Source organism: Hakea prostrata, chromosome 1 (genome assembly GCF_041222555.1).
Source record: "Hakea prostrata isolate BN-2017 chromosome 1, UWA_Hpros_2, whole genome shotgun sequence".
NCBI classification, from domain to species: Eukaryota; Viridiplantae; Streptophyta; class Magnoliopsida; order Proteales; family Proteaceae; genus Hakea; species Hakea prostrata.
Window position 1 is genome coordinate 44461223 of NC_142600.1, and position 21349 is coordinate 44482571.

At 38.1% G+C, this 21349-nt stretch overlaps 1 protein-coding gene across 1 annotated transcript; it reads right to left on the minus strand.

Moving 5' to 3' along the window:
• Positions 1–15607: 15607 nt before the first annotated feature.
• On the minus strand, positions 15608–20097 carry LOC149029023 (sugar carrier protein C-like). The gene is made up of 4 exons (XM_089149705.1): positions 19850–20097; positions 19432–19754; positions 17485–18114; positions 15608–16294 (listed from the first exon to the last, which is right to left on the minus strand). Exons 1-4 carry the CDS (start codon positions 19983–19985, stop codon positions 15821–15823), a joined length of 1563 nt encoding a protein of 520 aa, XP_089005831.1. The 5' UTR covers positions 19986–20097; the 3' UTR covers positions 15608–15820.
• Positions 20098–21349: the final 1252 nt, after the last annotated feature.

Below are 21349 nucleotides of genomic sequence, written 5' to 3' on the forward strand. Positions count from 1 at the left end.
AAATATACCCCACAACATATGCAGAAGGTAGATCGAAATCTAAAGTAAAGCTCTAAACTAGTACAAGTAAAACAAAAGCCTAGAAGGAACAAGAGGATCTAATCCACATTTTCAGTCGGCTCTTCTTCTTCTTCAGTCTTCATATTCTTCACCTTTGGGTCATGCTCTTGCAGCCTCAAATCAACATCAAGCTCACGATCCCATCAGCAAGCAAGACGACGCCGATTGCCGTCAATAGGAGCCATCAATGCAGTCCAAACTTGAGTGTTGGCTGTCTCGCTGATCAACACCTTGTCCAAGGACTTCCGGAGTTGTACCATGTATGGAAAGGTCCTCTATGCTGTGGCACGAGTTCTCGTTTGGACCTGCAATGTCATCTAAAAACAAGTCCCCTAAAGGGTAAGCTCAAAAGAACTTAGCAAATAATCCAAACACAATAAGCATCTTCACATGCACTCACAAACAAACATATATGCAATGATATGAAACAATAAATGCGAATATGCTTCTAACTCTATGTATGTATGCTGATCTCTATTGGCAGACATGCTTTACGTCATAGCACCATACTTCTTTGGGAAGGTCTCGGTTAGTAATGGGTCCTGCATCCCTCGGGACATTCCATGGCTAGGGTTTAGGTCACCGCTCTCTCACATCACCGTTTAGTCTAAGTATTGGCACATGTCAAGGTAAAGCCTAGCCAAATGCAAGTCATCTACTTGCTTATATCAACTCAGGTTCAGATATGTCCATTCCTTGCCCTGGGCGATCCTTTTCGATATCCTTCTCACTAGAGTCAGCATAGTCTCAGACTACGGACTCATCAACCTTATTGGTCATCCACAAATAATAGACGGGAAGCTCTCATGTCCTCTCACGGGTTGGCTACCGGTCTTGAGCGCCCATAAGCCCAAGTCTACTATTTGCAACTCTACCAATAAATGGCCCCCACAATGTGATTCATATCCTCTCACGGGTTGGCTACCGATCTTGAGCGCCCACAAATCCCCATTGCTGCCGTGGGTCGTTCAGTCTCAATACCCTTCCGAATCATGTCTGATATAATAGGGTATTCTTAGCCACACACTGCTAGACCAATCCTAGGTATGTTAATCAGTAGTTTGGGAAAGAGTCCATAGGAGAGTGTCCCATACCACCTCCACTGGTGTCCAAAGACAGAAACGCCAATAGGGCATTCCCCATTCAATAACTACGACCTAGGCATTCACATCACATCATGATTCCATACAAATCACATTCACACTCATATCCATATCATAGTCCACATCACATTCTCATAATCAATAATCAATTCTAAGATGTAATTCACAATATGGACAAGCTACTGTTACTACAGAAATATCATGATGTAAAGAAAACAAGGTAGCAGTAGCTAGATCATGTATTCATGTCATAATACATAGAGGCATGCAATTAGGCATATTGTGAGTTGGAATACTCACCTCAAAATCCAAACTTATAGTCTTCAAATAAGAGATCAGAGAACAGATCCAAAATCACCTAAACAAGCTTGACATAACATGTATAGGTCATAAGAAACAATTCCCAAAAGATTGGAGTCAAAATAGAGCAAAACTAAGAAAATTCTGTTGTTGACAACATGCTTGGTTGATGCCTTGGTTGATGGGATCGACCAAGCAGATTCAGTATGGGCAGATTACATTGCTTTGGTCATAACTTCTTCGTTTGAAGTCTGATTGATCCAAAATTTGAAAGGGAACCTCACACAAACATACTAAGACTATCTACCATGAATTGAACATCATCCATGGTCAAAAATCATAACTTTCTAATTTGGAAACATGACTTTCTAAATTGGAAACAACATGGTTTTCATAGCAATACACACCATGGATTCAAGGGAGGAATTAGAGAGAACAAGGCTTCACTCTAATGAAATATCAATAACAAATCAGAGATAAGAACTATCATAAGGATGGATCAAATCATGCTAGGGAAATAAGATCAAACATGCATTCATGAAGATATCCATGATCTCTTTTAGAAAATCAAATAAGGGGATCATAGTATCATTAGAATGAACGGAAATTCATTCACAACCTTGAAGATTGTAGAAGAGGTGTTTGCAAGGATGCAATACCATCTTCATAATCACAGCAAGAGTAAATCAAATAAAAACTAATAGATTACTAACCTTGAATGAGAGGAATCAAAAATTGAAACTTGCTAGAATGCTTAAATCAATGATCAACATAGAAAGCTAGAATGGATAGAATGAATGGGAATTCATTCAAAGAGATGGAATACATTAGATCAGAAGTAAAGACTAAGAATAAACATATCTAACATTGATTAGAAAGGAAAACTACAGTAGGATGATCATGCTGTCCAAAAACATGAAGAATTGAGGAGATTCACCATATGGCTTCAAGGAATGCATAGAGTGATCGGGGGTTCACTCTAAGACAATAGGAGATCAAAGAATAGGTAGTTACAATAGTGTAACACCTTCTCCACAATCAAAACAATAAACTAGAACAATAGAGAGAAGAGATTAGAGAAGATAGAGATATAATATTAACCTTAATGAAGATGAATCAAATTAGAAACAAGGAGGAATGCTTGGGGATCTTCCTTGTCTTGAGGAGGAAGCTTGAGGGTTCTTTCCACGTTCACTAGCAATTGAGAGGCCAAACAGTAGGGTTTAACATGAGGTTGCATTATATAGAGGATCCTAAGATCAAAACTTCCAAAAATAACAAATTCATCATCCGGAGCTGCCTTGGTCGATGGGATCAACCAAGGAGGATCAACCAAAGGGTCTTCCTTCAATAAACTTCTAAATTTTGGGTCTCTAGGGTTAGCTCCGACACTTGAGACTAAATCCAACTTAAGGAAAGGTTTGAACTGACTTTCTTGGGTCTTCTAAACCTATCCATACTGAACTTTGGGTCCCACCTACAGGTCTAATATCCACAAGTCACTTCTTTATCCCAAAACAGATAGGCTGTCCAGGCTAGGTTTAGGGCTGGATTTCAATGTTATATCTCTTATTTAAAAGACAAAGTTAGATAGAGGAAAAGGCTACAACCATGCCAATTGAAGTTCGTGATGATCGGGACGAGGAGATCATGCAAAGACCTAAACCTATGGAAAAGATGGAGAGAATCCAATGGATCCTTTTGAGGAGAAAGCAACCTTCATCGGGTCAGAACAATCTGTAGACTTTAAGGAAAAATTGAAAAAGTTCCTTTGGGAAAATATAGATGCATGGTCAGCTACATATATGCTAGGAATATATTGAAGTATTGCAGAGCACAAACTATGGATTGGACCGAAGGCCAAGCCAGTCATTCAAAGGAGGAGGAACTTCTCAATCGAAAAGCATGAGGCAATAAGAATTGAAGTAGAAAAGAAAAAGGGTTCGGGATTCATTGAACTAATCGAATGTCCAACTTGATTGGCCAACATTGTGATGGTTAAAAAGGTGATCAAGAAGTGGCGAATGTGTACTGACTACACATACTTAAAGAAAGCATGCCTAAAGAATTGTTATCCGTTGCCTATAATTGATCTCCTCATTAGTGCAACTGCTAGCTATGAGACTTTGAATTTCATGGGCACCTACTCAGGACACAACCAAATTCTGATGAACCAGGAGGACAAAAAGTTCACTGCATTCATGACCGATCGAGAAAGCATTTACTAAAAAGTCACACCCTTCGGGCTAAAGAATGCTTGAGCAATGTATTAGAGAGCTATAAACAAAATATTTGATGACTTGATCGGGAGAAACATGGAAGCTTACATAGATGATATGCTCATGATAGTCTTCAATGTTCAAATCATGTAGTAGACTTAACAGAGGTTTTTTCTATACTTAGGAAATATCAGATAAAGCTCAACCCAGAAAAATGTGCCTTCGGAGTATCCTCGGGAAAATTCTTAGGGTTTATGGTTTCCTAAAGAGGAATTGAGGCAAATCCAGTCAAAATTCAAGCTTTGATTAATATGGAGCCACCAAAGACTGTTCAGGATTTACAATGCTTAACGAGATGAGTGGTACTTTAAATAGATTCATCACACAATCGGGAGAACGAGGCTTACCATTCTTCAAGGCTTTGAAGGATCTGAAGGGCAACAAAGAGGCATGATGGACAGAGGAATGCCAAAAGGTGTCCAAGACCCTAAAAGAAATGTTGGGAAAAACATCATTTTATCCCGACCAAAGAAAGGCGAAACATTACAAATATATTTGGCATCTTCGGCTTCAGTAGTAAGTGTAGCACTTGTTTGGGAAAAAGATAAAAAGCAATGGCCAATCTACTACATCAGTCAAGTACTTCTTGATATAGAGACCAGGTATACAAAGATCGAGAAACAAGCCTTGGCCTTAATGATGGCAGCAAGGAAGTTGAGGCCATACTTCTAGGCCCACCCGATTGAGGTATTAACTACTTTCCCCCCTAAAAAAAGGACTTCATAAGTCTGACCTATTAGGGAGAATGGTAGCATGGTCAGTAGAACTTGGTGAATACCAAGTAGATTTTAAGCCTCGAATAGCCATAAAAGCTCAAGCCTTAGATGATTTTGTGGTAGAAACCACAACTCTTGTAGTGGGAGGGGGAAACAAATTACCCTGGTAACATGGGACATCAATGTGGCTGGTTCAAGTAACAAGCAAGGAGCAGGAGCTGGAGTTTTACTGAAGAGCCCAAGAGGATACATCATTCGGTACACATTAAAAACAATGAAGCCGGGTATGAAGCCTTATTGGCTGGCCTTCAGTTGGAAAAAACACTAGCCATCCCAGAGATAACTATTTACAGTGATTCTCAACTCATAGTTAATCAAGTATAAGAGGAGTTTGAGATTAAGGAGCCTCAGTTGCATAAGTATCAAGATATGATACAAGCGCTAAAAAAGGAATTTAAAAAGGTACGAGTCTTTCAGATCCCGAGGAAGGAGATAAAATGGCAGATGAGCTGTCAAGATTGGTGAATGTGAAGGTAAAATCCCTCGAACCTTTGGTTTACATAGAAGAACTCGACTTCCCAAGTATGAGCAAAGATGTGATGTATGTGGAAGACAAACGCTGTTGGATGGACCTGATTGTGGAGGACCTATGAGATGATTGGTTCCCTGATACAAAAGAAGCACAACTTAATAGAATTTGAGCAACAAGGTTTACCATATAGAATGGAAGACTGTATTGAAGATCTTATGTTGGACCATTGCTAAGGTGTTTGGGATTAGAAGTGTGAAATCCAGCCCTAACCTTGACCCAGAAACCATGCTGTTTGTAGCTCCAAAAATTCGAAGTGAAGTAAGAAGTCAACTAAGGACCATCTCAGTGGAAGACATGGTGTTTGACCCAAAACCCATAAAAGTTGATGATGGGGTTCCATACTTGGAAGCTTTGGCAGATATGGAAATAAAACTGCACCTTGATGAAGATGAGATTAGTTGATGGACCTAATGCCTAGTTGGACATGATTTGAAGGCATTCCTCTATACTAGGTAAGTCATATGTTGTGTGAAATCCCACCTAACCCTAATCTTGTTGCTGTGCCAAATGCATACATACCATATGCATTGTTTAATTTATTCTCTGCCATATGAGTTGCCTAGTTTCGTTTGGTAGAAATTTACCCACAAAGCTAATCTATTATCTCTTCTATTTCTTCTAGTGTCTTCTATTCCCTTTGATAGGAGGGTGATCTTAAGTCATTCCCATGAATGATCCTTCTATCCCTGCTATTCTAGAGTAGATCTCCATACAATCTATAACCTTGTGAATTCTCCACAAGATGATTTTGAAAGGAAATCAAGTGTGATCTTCATGATTTGTTAACCCTTCTAAAAGTTCTTGATTTCAAAGCATGTTAGATTTACTCCTTTGTTTTTCTTCTTACAAAAGAATTATTGTTATTTGTTTCTTGTAAATTTCTGGGAGAAGGAAGTCAAGATAAAAGCAAAGTACCTCCATCTCTTTGGAAGCCAAGTACCCTCCCAATTTTGAGGATGAAATTATTTTAAGGGGGGGGGGGGGAAGAATGTGAAATCCAGCCCAAACCTAACCACGACACCCTATCTGTTTTGGGTGAACAAGGGCTTGTTTAATGCTTGACCTAGAGTTGGACCTTAAGTACCGTATTGTTATCCTTAGAAAGTCCTAGGAAGTTAAGTCAGACATCTCCCTTAGTGTAGAATACATGGTGTTTGACCTGAAACCTATGGATATTCATGATACCCGATCTGTCACATCCACCCAGCCGATACCCTATCTGGAATACCCGAGTGTGGGATCCACAGTCCCAAAGATCCAGTATTCGAGGAAATCATCCTCCCACATTCACAATAATATAATCAAGAACAAGATTTAAGCAAATGTTAACTTTATTAATTAAAATGTCAAGACAAGGTTCAAGAATATAATTAGAGTGCGAAAAATGATACCAATAGAATAAATCAAAATGTAGAATGAGGCGGAAACTCATTCCACAACATCAGCGAAAAGTAGATCAAAAGGTTACAAATGGTTCTCGAAAGAAAAAGGGGAATGGACAACTAAAGTCTCAGCGAAACTAATAAATGTCAAAAGAAGGATGGAACGATATCCCATCGCTAGCACTCAAGTGCTAAAGCCGAACTACTCCTGATAAACATCAGTCTCGTACTGATAGTCTTCACCAATGTAGTCACCATAGTCAGTATAGTATGAGTCATCAACCTGGTCTTCATGGTACTGACCATCATAGTCGACAGTAGTAGTATTACCTGCAGAAAAGTCTAACAAAAGATGTTGCAAAAAGGAGTGAGTTCAAAAGAACTCAGCAAGGCAGTTCAATCCATAATAACATAATAACACATGAAAGCAAACCATACAAAATGCAACATGATATGAAACAAAAAATGCAGATATGCTTCTAACTCTATGTATGATGGTCTCTATTGGCAGACATGCTTTAAGTCATAGCACCATACCTCTTTGGGTCGTCAATCACTCCCCCTCAACCATTTAAGATATCTTGGGTCTACGGTGGTAATTGGGTTAAGGCATCCATCTCGGACATTCTGTGGCTGGGGTTTAGATCACGCTCTCTCACATCACCATTGGTCAAGTATTGGCGCATGTTGCATTTTGTATGGTTTGCTTTCATGTGTTATTATGTTATTATGGATTGAAATGCCTTGCTGAGTTCTTTTGAACTCACTCCTTTTTGCAACATCTTTTGTTAGACTTTTCTGCAGGTAATACTACTACTGTCGACTATGATGGTCAGTACCATGAAGACCAGGTTGATGACTCATACTATACTGACTATGGTGACTACGTTGGTGAAGACTATCAGTACGAGACTGATGTTTATCAGGAGTAGTTCGGCTCTAGCACTTGAGTGCTAGCGATGGGATATCGTTCCATCCTTCTTTTGACGTTTATTAGTTTCGCTGAGACTTTAGTTGTCCATTCCCCTTTTTCTTTCAGGAATCGTTTGAAACCTTTTGATCTACTTTCCGCTGCTGTTGTGGAATGAGTTTTCGCCTCATTCTACATTTTAATTTTGTGAAATCCAGCGCTATCCTAGCCCTAACCCGACCCATAAACCCAGGTTGTTTATAGGTTCAAAGACCCGGAGTAAAGGAAGAAGCCAACTATGAGCCATCTCAGTAGAAGACATGGTGTTTGACCCAGAACCCATGGAGATTGATGATGGAGTTCCATACTAGGAAGTCTGTGCAGATCTGGAAAGAAAGTTGCACCTGACTGAAGATGAGATTAGTTGAAGGACTTGGAGTATTATCTGACTTGGTTTGAAGGCATTTCTACACCCTAGGTATGTCACTTGATGTGTGTGTGAAAGCCCTTTAGGTTAGGTGTTCAATTGATCCTCCAATTCTCTATTTGAACTTTGCTGACCTAATTGGTCGACTGACTGGTTGACTGGGCTAGTTGACCAAGCATTCGACCAATAGTGTGTTAAATCCGAGAAACTCCAATTTTAGGGTTTTTCACTCACTATTTAAACACACTTCATGTTTCTTAGTGTCCTCTACCTCCAAAACACTTTGAGAACGTGGGAAGATTTTTTTGAAACTCTCTTCAGTGATTTCGAAGAATTTTCCGCAAGATCTAAAGTCTCTCATCTCCAATCTGCCAATTCAAGGTTAGTAATCTTTCGGTGTTGTGATTTATCATTCTTCGATCTTGTTCTTGTTTGAGATTGGGAAGAAGATGCTGCATTCTTGCAATCATCTCTTTCATAATCTCACTCTTTTCTTTAGGGTTTATGATCAGCATAGAGATCTCAACCCTAATTTTTTGTAAGATCCTTTGGAACCCTAGTTCTTCTTATGGATCTGATTTCTTAGCCGACTGAATCTAATTTTCATGACATACTTGTATTTGATTCTGATTACCTTTTCTTGGATGAGATCTAAATCATTTGTTGTCTTTTCTGTGATTTCCATAATATATTTTTCATCGAATTCTAGGGTTTCACCCAATTGGGAAAACCATGATTTTAAATTTGAAGGTAATGTTTTTAATCATTATTAGTGCCCGATCTTTACCCCCTTAGTGTTAGAATACTATCCTAAAGTTTTCCTCCAAGTTTCGTGAAGTTCCGAACCCTGTAGATTGAGTTTCAAATTAGAATTTCCGTATTTGCTTCGTACTGACTCTGTTGGTCGACTGGTCCAGTAGACCAATCAATTGACCAATGAAGTCAGAAGCTCTGTTTTTCGCTCAGTTTGATTTGTTTGCTCTCTGATCTTTTAGGCTTCTTTCCTAATGTTGTATCTATGATTATTAAGGGTTTAATTGCTAAGTTTGGAACCTCTCTCTTTGATCTTTGGATTATCTTCGACAATAATTAAGGTAAGGACAGTTATTTCATAATAACATAGATCGCGTACTCTTTGGTTTCTACTTTAAGAAACTCTGAGTTTAACTAGTGTTATTGTATTTTATACTTCTGATGTACGACTATAAGTACAGTAGTACTTCATTTATGTATTTTTTCCATTATTCAAGTTTATATGAAATGCCTATTGCTATATATTGTTTAATGATTAGATTATGCTTTTATATTCTCTTTTGTATGAAGAAGTGTTGATTTTGTATGTCATGACTGGTCTGAGAATGTGATTGATTAGGTATGGTTTGGGATTGAGAGGTGTCCTTTTGACACTTCTGTCCTTGGACGTCAACGGAAATAGTATGAGATATTTCTGGAGTCGAGTGACTGAGACTTACCCAGAGAAGTATGGTGCTATGACTTAAAGCATGTATGCCAATAGAGACCAGCATACATAGAGTTTCGATGCATACATACATTATTTGTTTCATATTGCATTGCATCTTGTTATGTTCTGTTGTATGTTATTTATGTTGTTATGAGTTAAATTGCCATGCTGAGTTCATTCGAATTCACTCCTTTGGTGCAATCTTTTTGTTAGATTATTCTACAGGTATTGACTATTATGAAGGACAATACGATGAAGCGGAACCCGATGAAGTGTACTACACACAAGGTGCTGGCATCAATGAAGATCACACTGATGATCCCTCGAGCGATCAAGTTGCGTACTACGATAAGACGTAACGTAGAATTGAAACATCTATGTTGGATTGATGAAGTCCACTATTTTGAAGATGTTATCTATAGGATAGAAAACTCGTAGTTCAGTTTGACTTTCTTTCTTTGCTTTCCTTTAGAAACAACTGTAATTCTTTTTAGACTTACGTGCTACATTCCGCTATAACTTTGGAGTGAGTTTCCGCCTCACTCTACTTCTGTTTGATGTGCTTACATCTGGTATCATTTTCCACACTCTGATTATACTGATATTCATTTCCTGATTTAGATCTTTTGTTTATAATATTAAAACTTGATTATTTTTCTGTTAATGATTATGTTATTGCATATGTGGGAGGATGATTTCCTCGATACTTGATCTTCGAGGCTGTTGATCACACACCCGGATATGCCAGTTAGGGTACCGGCTGGGGGGATGTGACATTTATTCTATTGGTATCATTTTCCGCACTCTGATTGTATTCTTGAACCTTGTCTTGACATTTTAATTAATAAAGTTAACATTTGCTTAAATCTTGTTCTTGATTATATTATTGTGAATGTGGGAGGATGATTTCCTCGAATACTGGATCTTTGGGACTATGGATCACACACTCGGGTATTCCAGATAGGGTACCGGCTGGGTGGATGTGACAGATCGAGTATCATGAATATCCATAGGTTTCGGGTCAAACACCATGATGTATTCTACACTAAGGGAGAGGTCTGACTTGACTTCCTAGGACTTTCCAAGGATAACAACACGGTACTTAAGGTCCAACTCTAGGTCAAATATTAAACAAGCCCTTCTTCACCCAAAACAGATAGGGTGTCGTGGTTAGGTTTGGGCTGGATTTCATATTCTCCCCCCCTTAAAATAATTTCGTCCTCGAAATTGGGAGGGTACTTGGCTTTCAAAGAGATGGAGGTACTTTGCTTTTATCTTGACTTCCTTCTCCTAGAAATTTACGGGAAATAAATAACAATAAGTCTTTTGTAAGAAGAAAAACAAAGGAGTAAATCTAACATGCTTTGAAATCAGGAACATTTAGAAGGGTTAACAAATTATGAAGATCACACTTGATTTTCTTTCAAAATCATCATGTGGACAATTCACAAGGTTATAGGTTGTATGGAGATCCACTCTAGAACAACGGGGATAGAAGGATCATTCATGGGAATGACTTAAGATCACCCTCCTATCAAAGGGAATAGAAGGCACTAGAAGAAATAGAAGAGAGAATAGATCAACTTTGGGAGTAAATTTCTACCAAACGAAACTAGGCAACTCATATGGCAGAGAATAAATCAAACAATGCATATGGTATGTAAGCATTTGGCACAGCAACAAGGTTAGGGTTAGGTGGGATTTCACAATCTCCCCCCTTAAAAAAATTTCGTCATCGAAATTGAAAGCATACCTAGGCTTCCAAAAAGATCATATATAGAGTTAGAAGCATACTTGCATTATTGTCTCATATCCTTTCCATCATGCTTGTTCAGAACTATTTGTAACTGTTTATTGTGATTGAACTACTTGCTGAGTTCTATTGAGCTCACCTTCGGAGGATATGCTTATAGATGATTTTGCAGGTTTAGAAGAGATCCCGTGCGCCAGTGTGGAGGTCTCTTCCTTATGTGATATAGTTGTAGACTCAGTGGGAGAAACTGGAGACCATTGGTACGACTTGTACACTGGTTTGGATCACTTTGATGGCTCCTATTGATAGCAATAGACACATCTTATTCGTCGTTGGGAACGTGAGTTAGATGCTGATCCAAAGATGCAAGTGCACAAACCCAAGGTCAAAAAGATGAAGGTTGAAGAAGAAGATGAAGAACCTATGGAAGAATTTGATTAGACTTAGATTGGCTTAGATATCTTTATTCCTTTACTTCTTATTAAGTTGTAATACTTTAGAGTTTTGACCTAACTTCTGCATTGACCTATAGAGTTATTTTCTACTATATTTCATAGCTATTTTCTTTGATTTGTATCATTTACTTCCACACTCTAATATACTTTGAGATTTATTTTGATATCTTTCTTTGATTGGATTTTTAATATAATTATACAGTGATTATTCTTTGCTTTTGATCATATTATTGTGCAATGTGGAAATATGATCGCCCTGAACTTATCTTTGAAATTGTGAATTACACCTTCGGATATCGCAGTTAGGGTACTGGCTGGAGGGATGTGACAATTCACGCTATAGCATCTCTGCCCTTGTGGCGTGATATCTCTCCCTCTTGTGGCATGTTAGTCTCCGCCTTTGTGGTGTGTTTTCGCCTTTTTGGACGCTTGTGATGGAGGATGCATTTTTCGCATCGTTTGAGCTTATTTTTTACTTTTGTATTTATAACTTTATTTCTAAGGTTTTTTATTGAGATTTACCCATGCCTTAGCCTAGAGGACATTGTCTGTTGCATTTAGGACAGTTTGGTCAAATTTCTCTCCTTGATTTTCAATAACAAAATATTTCTCCATAAAAGATAATAAAAAAAAAAGAGTAAAACTTCATATTTGCTATTTATAAATTATTTCAATTTTAAAAGAAAGAAGGGTAAAATGGATATTTAATATATTTGTTAACCGATGACATCATTATTTAACCCCAACACTTAACACTAGGGGGCATTTGTAATTGATTTTTTTTTTCAAGAGTAGCAGATGTAATTGATTCACAATCTAGGGGGTCTATATGTAATTTGCCCTATATTTCATGAAACTATATTCCCATTTCTTGATGTTTCTTTACCAATTGAAATCTCTAGTTTTGGTGATTCTGAGTTATGTTCCTCTAATGGAGTGGTGGAGTATTTTAAACCTTCAGTGCGAATTTCTTCTTCATAAAATCATTCCTCTGTTGTATGCTATGGTAAATAACTGTAGCATATATATTCTAACTATACGCCACAGTAAATTACCGTGGTATATAGTATAGTTATATGCTACGGTAAAATTACTGTAGTATCTAGTATAACTCTATGCTACGGTCAGTTACCATAGTTACAGTAGTATATAGTATCGTTATATGCGGTAAAGTACCGTAGTATATAGTATAGTTATATGCTATGATAAAATTACCGTAACATATAGTCTAAATGACTTTATTGAATTTGGATCAGATTATTTGCCAATAATGAATTGCCATGGTATATATTCTTATTGTTATTCCCCAATATCGTAGGGCAAGTAACAGTAATATTACCGGACTTTTACCGTAACAAATAGTTAATCTATTATTAAGGGAGGAAAAAACTCTGGTATATATTTTGGTTTTTGGCACGATAATAAATACCGTAGCATATAATGTAATTGTTAGTTTTTTTTTTGTAAAATAGAAGGAATTTGAAATCCACTATTTGCTCCGGTAATTACCGTAGCATTTATCCAATCTATTATTACGGGTGTTTGCAACCATAGTATATAGTGAGTTTTTTGCCACGATAAATTACTATTTGCCACTGGAGTTTTTTGCCACTGTTATTTATTACCGTGGCAAATAGCCCTTAAATATTACGGTTTTTTGTTTCCGTAACAATAGTTGGACTTTTTACCATGGTAGCCGGTGTCCGTGGCAAAAGCTTTGTCGCAATTGACACCTTTTCTTGTAGTGTCAACTAATACTTGTTTAGTAGTTCCATTTGGTTTGTCCACAACCCAATGGGCCATTCTGTGGTCGCTAGGGCCAAGGCTGGTATACATAAGCCCAACCCACGGATGCCCCTATAATTTATGAAATTCTACAGAGCCCAAATCTATTAGGTTGCTTTAGGGCCTGTTTGGTTACATGAGTCTGGAGATTTCAAATATCTAGAGATTTCAAATCTATAGATTTCAAATCTATGGAGTTATAATTTATAAAATTAGATGTTTGGTTGTGGAATGAAATCTGTGGATTCATCCTAAAAAACTATTTGATCGACGTGATTTTTGTGAATGTACAAATGTATAGCTTTTTTGAAATCTCTGGATTTCACCCCTTACCCATAAATCTACAGATTCACGTTTTTAGTGTAAAAAGGTGAATCTCTAGATTTCATGAATCTAGAGATTTTTACAACCAAACTGGTATAATTCTCAGATTCATGAATCCAGAGATCTGAAATCTCTAGACTCATGTAACCAAACAGGCCCTTAAAGAATCCTGGTGGCTTTTCAAGACGAAATGGATGCTTTATATGCTAATTACGCTTGGTCATTGGTACCTCGTACGCTTGAAAGAATACTGTCACATGCAAATGGGTTTTTAAATCTAAGCTTAAGGCTGATGAATCCTTTGGAATGCGTTAAGGCCTGTTTGGTAATTCGCAGTTTTACTTAACAGGGAGGAGGGGTGGATTTTTATGAAACCTTCAGCCCAGTTGTTAAACCAGGGTATATTCGGTTAGTTTTGTGCATTGCTACTGTACTTCATGGTGGCTGGTATTTCTATTCGATAATAAAAATGTGTTTCTTCTTGGGTGACGACACCGGTCTATATGACTCAACTGATTGGTTTCATTTATTTTTCTAGACCTCGATATGTTTGTCAACGTCATTGCTCTCTATAAGGACGCCAAGCCATGGGAGTGTGGTTTGACAAATTTAGCCAATTTTTATTCAACTTTGGGTTTGTGTATAGCACCTATGACAATTTTATGTTTGTCTATCGGATTAATTGACACATCATGTGGTTACTTCTTTATGTTGATGACATACTCTTTACCGATAATGATTTAGTTTTTCTGCAACAATTCATCTCACTTTGGGTCTTTGTTACTATGAAGGATCTTGTCGAGCTTCATTAATTTCTTGGGGTTAAGGTGAAAAACACTAATTCTAGGTTGTTTTTGTGACAAATTAATTACGTTACTTTGTCGAGCACATACAGAGGACATTAAACCAATGATTACGCCCATGGTCATAGGTCTTCGCCCTCTTTGGATTCTTCTACACTATTTGTGAATGTTAAATTGTATAGAAGTATTGTTGGTGGTTCTCAATATTTTGACCATGATCTTTGTGATTTCCAATGGTTGACCATGGTCAACGAGACTCGATCTTTTTTATGCAATGAATCCAGTTTGCCACTCCATGCGTTTGCCACTCCATGCGTTCACCGACCATTGCAAATTGTTTTTCCTTGATTAAAAGAACTCTATGGTACGCAAAAGCAACTTTCACCATGGGGCTTTTTATTCATCGGCATAGCTCTTTTACAGCTTTATGGATTCTCTAATGCCTACGGGGCTGGTTGTCCTATCACTCAGCAATCCACCATTGGATTTGTACTTTACTTGGTGCAAATTATATATCTTGGAATGCCAAGAAACAGCTCATCGTTTCACATTCTAGAATGCTCACTTGGATAAGCTTCTTACTTCGAGACATAGGAGTGCTTTAGCCTCAGCCTGCCATTTTATATTGTGATAATGTTAGTACGCTTCACATGACAGTCAACCTGGTGTTCAATACCCGCACTAAACATATAGAGTTTGATTATCACTTCTTATAGAAGGAAGTGGCTGTTGGCCATTCGGTTACACCCTTATGTGTCATCTCAACATCAGTTGGCTGATATGCTCACAGAGCCCTTATGCCGTGAGGAATTTAAGGGCCTGTTTGGTTACTTGAGTCTGTAGATTTCAAAAATTTAGAGATTTCAAATCTACAGACTTCAAATCTCTAGAGTCATGGTTTGTAAAATTAACTGTTTGGTTAGTTTGAATTTTTGGAATGAAATTTCTAGATTTATTCTAAAAAAATATTTATTGAATTATGGTTCAAATCTTTAACGCTTTGATAGTATGGGTGAAATCTCTGGATTTCACCTCATACCCATAAATCTACAGATTCACGTTTTTAGTGTAAAAATGTGAATCTCTAGATTTCATGAATCTAGAGATTCACACAACCAAACAGGTAAAAATCTCCCATTTGTGAATCCAGAGATTTCAAATCTCTGGATTCGCGTAACCAAACAGGCCCTAAAGGAATTTGCGCCAAACTTGACCAAGTTTGAAGGGGATGATAGCCTAAAGCAGATTTAGCCACGTGTAACCTATGTAATGTATATATATTTATACTCTGATGTACATAACAATTATTGAATAACGGATTACATCTCCTCACAATAATTTCGTTTTGTTTTCTTTCATCCACAGTCCTTGTTGATCATCTGAAGGAACTTTTGTTTTTAAGGTAACAGATTACTATACAAGGCATTTCATTCTGGGATTTTATGTACTTAAGCTGTAGAAAATAAAAATCAATCCACTGTCTTTACCGTGTCACCGGACTCCAACTCGATACCTCCTATTACATCTTCATCAGGAATGTATTGGCCCCAGTACCAGTGTTTCTTCCACACCCTTGACATCTCTTCAATGGGAACCCCCTTCGTCTCAGGCAACAAGAAGTAGATGAAGAGGGTCATTATTAACACCCAAGCAGCGAAGAAGATGAAGAGACCATACTTCATGTGGCAAAGCATTGTCAAGAACACCTGCGCTATGATGAAGGTGAACACCATGTTCACTGCTACATTTAAACTCTGTGCAGCTGATCTTATCTCCAATGGGAATATCTCACTTGGCACCAGCCATCCCAATGGACCCCATGACCACGCGAAGGCCGACACATAGACACAGATGAAGAACACCAAAGCAATGGCGTATCCCTGGGAAATAGTAGCTTGCCCAGTCGATCCAAGTGCCACAGCAATTAGAATTGCCACAATGATCTGTAAGGGTTGAAATAAACATAAGAATTGTATATAAGGATATTTGAAATCTATTTGAAAGAAAAAAGATCTCAAACAATTGGTGTACGGAGATTACTTTTGAAGCAATGATAAAAATTGACAGACTCTCCATGGAGAGAGAAAACAGTGGGATGCACACAAACTTATATAGATCATTAGCTCAGAAGCATGGTACCTCATCGCTGACACGGGGCAAAATTTCGAGGTGTCGCTGGGGGGTGATACGATACCCCCTAGCAACACCGACTTAACATTAAGTCGACGATATATCTCCGATTTCTGGCGATATATCGCCGACAGTCAAAAACTTGACCTATGTCGATCCACCAATCGTTTGACAACCACCAGCGGTGATATTGCAGAGGTCAAGAGAGGGAGGGAGAGGCACACAGACAGACAGGAGGGTTCATTGCGTGCTTCAGCCCCCTGATCAAACTAGAATTCTTCTTAGACCGAAGCCATGGATGGCTTCCACCCCAACCCAAACCCCTCCACGGCTTTGAAAAAAAAATGCAAAAACCCTGACTCTCCATCTAGGTCCTCTCCCATTCCAGATCCAATCCCAAAAAGTGAAACCCCAGGTGACGATCACAACGCCACCATCTACCGCCAAGACAACCTCGAAAAACCAGCCACCGGAGGAGGAGGAGATCGAGTGTTTTGGGATGGCTGACGGCAAGTATCCCTGGTAAGGAGAGAAATTTGCCACCGGAGGAGAAGGAGGAGATCAAGTGGTTTGGATGGCTGACAGCGAGTATCCCTGAGAAGTAGAGAAAGTTGCCACCGGAGGAGAAGGAAGATATCCTGACGGCGATTAACCCTTAAAGGAGAGAGTTGTAGTCTTGCAGATAAACCGTGGAACTGTAAAAGACTGAACTGAAGACGGTTTTAGTATTTAGGTTTAAAAAAATTAACATTTAAGTTTTAAAAAATCGGGCGACTTTTGGTGACATGTCGCCAGGGTCCGACACGGCGACATGGGCCGACCTGTCGAACCTTGCTCAGAAGGAGTTTTTCTATCTTAAAATTATTTAGGACAGGAGGTGTGGCAGAAGGTATCATGCGCTGCAAAATATAATTTTTGCGTCATATTTTTTCTTCGTCCTACAAATGATCATTTACCAAAAAAGAATAACAAATAAATAAATAAATTATATCTGAAAATTTACCTGGGAGATGAACATTTGGATTCCACCCTCGAGGAATAGCTTTCTTCTACCCCAGTTATCACACAATGCAATGGAGATGAGAGTGGCAACGACATTGACGACACCGGTGATTACCGCGGACATAAGTGATGCATCGGAAGCGAAACCAATAGTCTTGAAAAGGACTGGAGCATAGAACATGATGACGTTAATGCCAGTTAACTGTTGGAAGAAGGGAATGCAGAGGGCCATGGTAAGGTGAGGTCTGTATTTGCGCTGCAAGATGTTTCTCCATGGATACTCAACCTTCTTTGATGCCTCACTAGCTGCTATCATATCTTCAAACTCTTGTTCCACGTCTTGGGTACCACGAATGCGTTGGAGTTTCTCTTTGGCTTCGTCTTTCAAGCTTCGCTCAATGAGGGAGTTTGGGGTGTCAGGGAGGAAAATGGCTCCGATAGTCATAATGGCAGCAGGGACACAAGCACCACCTAAGCTCACACGCCAGCCCCAACCACCAGCAATCTGAACCGTGAAGTAGTTGATAATGTTGGCAGCAAGGATTCCCAAAGTAGTCATGAGTTGGAAAACCATGTTTAGAGCACCACGATACTTGTAAGGAGCCATCTCCGAGAGGTACAGTGGCACTGACTGCAATGAAAAAAACAAGAGTTATTTATCTTAAGCTAATTCAATAAAAATTGATCGCTTGAGACTTCAAGCAGCCTTAAATCCTTTAGTCTAAGTGAGCAGCCATCCATCAGCCAGCTCTTAATGAGCGCCTCATGTCTTCTATGAATTTTCAATCATTGAATTACTCAGGGTTACATTTGATTGATGAATCATATTGATTAGGCTGGCTTAAAAATATTATAATCCAAGCGCTCGTTGAAAGTGCCTGATGGATGAACGCTTACATGGAATCTTCATAAGAAGATTGCTCCCCCACCCTCCCCAAGCTATGCTTTTGCCAAAAGGAAAATTATCCTAAGTAAAATATTTCAACACATTAGTTTCATAGGCATATATAATTTCTCTAAACATTAATATAATGTGCAATTTATGTTGTTTTGTTTTCAATTGCATGCAAAAGTAATTATACATCCAACGAGTGGATTTAGTCTCACATCAAGTGTGTGTTGTGTATCCAGCGATATATTTTTTGGTCAAATATTTCAATCAATCATGATCGAAGAAAAATCTAAATATGAATTCGAATCTTCTCAAGAAGTCAAACCAAGGGAAGAGCAGCATAGTAAATGCCAGATAAAATGAAAGCAATTTGTATATATTATTTTGTTTTATAATTGCAAAATGACGAAAGGTGATGTTACTGAAAAAATCACACCATAAATACATGAGATCCTTTTTAACCCTTAAGCTTTCACACTAGCTAAATGTATATGTGAAGAGTCAAAATTTCCATTTCTCTATGGATAATTCTCCCTGGATTCTTTAGCATTATATATTTAGGGACATCTGTTTTATCACTATTCAGAAGTGGTTTACTCCCTTCTGAATATGTAGTGGAGAAGATCAGGAAAGGATTGATGGTAGATGACCCCAATTCACGACACAGGATCTATCAAACCATAGTGAAAATTGGGGTGGACTGTTCTCCGTCCAATTCCTGAGATGCCAATGAGGCAAAATGATTGCTCCACACTGATGGAATCATGCGATACCGACACATAAAAGGCAGAAAGAAACCAATAGAAAGAATTAAACAAGCTAAAGCTCCCTTAGAGTCAGGGCGAACCCTTGTCTTATATTTAAATTATATGTAAAAGGCTACTCCCTGAAAATGAATTTAAGGGGTATGTGAACTGGCCTACGTTCCAAAAAATTATAATAATTATAAATAAATAAATAAATAAAAGACAACTAAAGCTACAACACGCATGAAACCATGAGATACCAACAGAAAAACTAAAGCTTCTACGGGCAAAGAAGTCAAACTCTACTCACCTGATTACCAAATCCAACACCGAACCCCAGTAGGATTCTTCCAACGATAAGCATAGCAATATTCTGAGCACCAGCATTGATAGCAGCACCAGCAAAGAAAATCGCACCTCCAAAGAATATAGATATCCTCCTCCCAAACTTCCTGGTAATGGTGGAAGCGAACAGGGAAGATACCAGAGCAGCGAGGTAGAGAGAGGATGTAAACAAGGTTAGAATCTGACTGTCAAATTTGCAGTACTGATTTGTGGAAGTATCGCTCGTCTCTTGAGTGTAAACAGTAGGGAAGAACTGGCTCAGAAATGAATTCATAGATGTCACTCCACCTAAAAACCATCATAGCTTCCATGGATTAAACAAAACAATCCAAAAAATAATATATCAACGGCACTGAAAGTACAGGAAGATGATCTGTTCTTACCGGAAATACCGATATCATAACCAAAAATCAGACCACCAGAAGATCCAATGATACAAGCCAAGATCACGTATGGGGTGAGCCTACCAGAGTAGTTCTTGCCCGCCCCAGGGGCGGAGATAATAACTCCACCTGCCATGCTTTCTTTCCTTCTTTCACCTTCAGCTTTGCAAAGCGAAACAGAAGGTATTGCACAGAAGATATCGAATAGAACCAGAGAAGAAGAAAATGATGGCAGAATTCTTGGTTGGAAGAGTTGAAGGGGGGATTAAATTCATAGAAAGAAATGAGATTTTATTTATACTTACCACAGCGTCTTTCCATTGTTGAATTAGTCCTAGTTCCCATTCAATATCCACTTGGGGGTTGGGGGATGGCCGATGGGGACAGACCCGACCCCACATGGAGTGTAGGCTCCATTCTTACAGCAATGAGGTTTCGATCAGATTCATATTATTTTTCACAGATCCTAAAGAGATTCAAATTCTTGACAACATTCTTAAACGAATAATTTATTTATTATTTAAAATATATCTTTTTAGAAGTGAGTACTTTATTTTTAATTCAATTTGGTTTCTTCACTCATTTACTTGATCATGCTTTTATTTGTAATTCCCAGAATATAAATATTTCCTTTTGCATCGAAAGGCCAAGGAAACATTTCAGATTCCGGCCTATACATAGGCCCACAAGTTACAAAGGAGACAGATACTGTGTGTGCCATAGACTTGCTTACAGTAAGCAAGGAACGCATGGATCTTGATTTCAAAACTTTCAAACTTAAACTTAGAATGATTTTTTTTTTAATTAATCATGCATCTAAATTTTGGGTCAAGAGATTAAAATTATTTTTATAATTAAACATAAATCATGTTGAAAAGCAAGCTTTAACCCATGTTCACACAATATTTAATTTGTTTGTGCATTTCTTTTTCTTTAGAGTTCAAAAGAATGATACATTGACACTCCTAAACTTAAGTTCCCACGAGGTTATTTTAAACATAGATTGCGTGAATCTTAGTTTTTATTTTGGGAATTTCTTAGATTCACTACTATAATTGTATTTTCTTATATTTATATTACTGCTGTAAGTATTTCAAGTACAATAGTAACATGTTAATGTATTTCTTTTTATTATGAATACTTATTATTGTCATATACATATGCGATTGATCATGTTTATATGTATCTTTCTATATGATAAGATATTGGTTATGTATGTTGTGACTGAATTGGGAATGTGATTGAATAGGTATGATTTGGGATTGGGAAGTGTCCTTTTGACATTTTTGTCCTTAGACATCAGTGGGAATAGTATGAGATATTTCTGATGGTGCCTTTCGACACTTTCCCAGATTATTGATTGTTATACATAGGGCTTATCTAGCGGTGTTTAGCTAGGAATACCTTGTTATATTAGACCCAATTCAGAAGGGTATTGAGACCAAACGACCCGTGGTAGCAATGGGGATTTGTGGGCCCTCAAGATCGGTAACCAACCCG

Bases quoted from the DNA above. Each gene is read 5' to 3' on its own strand.
- LOC149029023 (XM_089149705.1), bottom strand. From the start codon at position 19,985: ATGGCAGGTGGAGTTATTATCTCCGCCCCTGGGGCGGGCAAGAACTAC. The intron at 18,115-19,431 runs GTGAGTAGAGTT...TTTTCATTGCAG, and splicing joins GTGTTGGATTTGGTAATCAG to TCAGTGCCACTGTACCTCTC. The intron at 16,295-17,484 runs GTAAATTTTCAG...CAACCCTTACAG, and splicing joins TCCAAATGTTCATCTCCCAG to ATCATTGTGGCAATTCTAAT.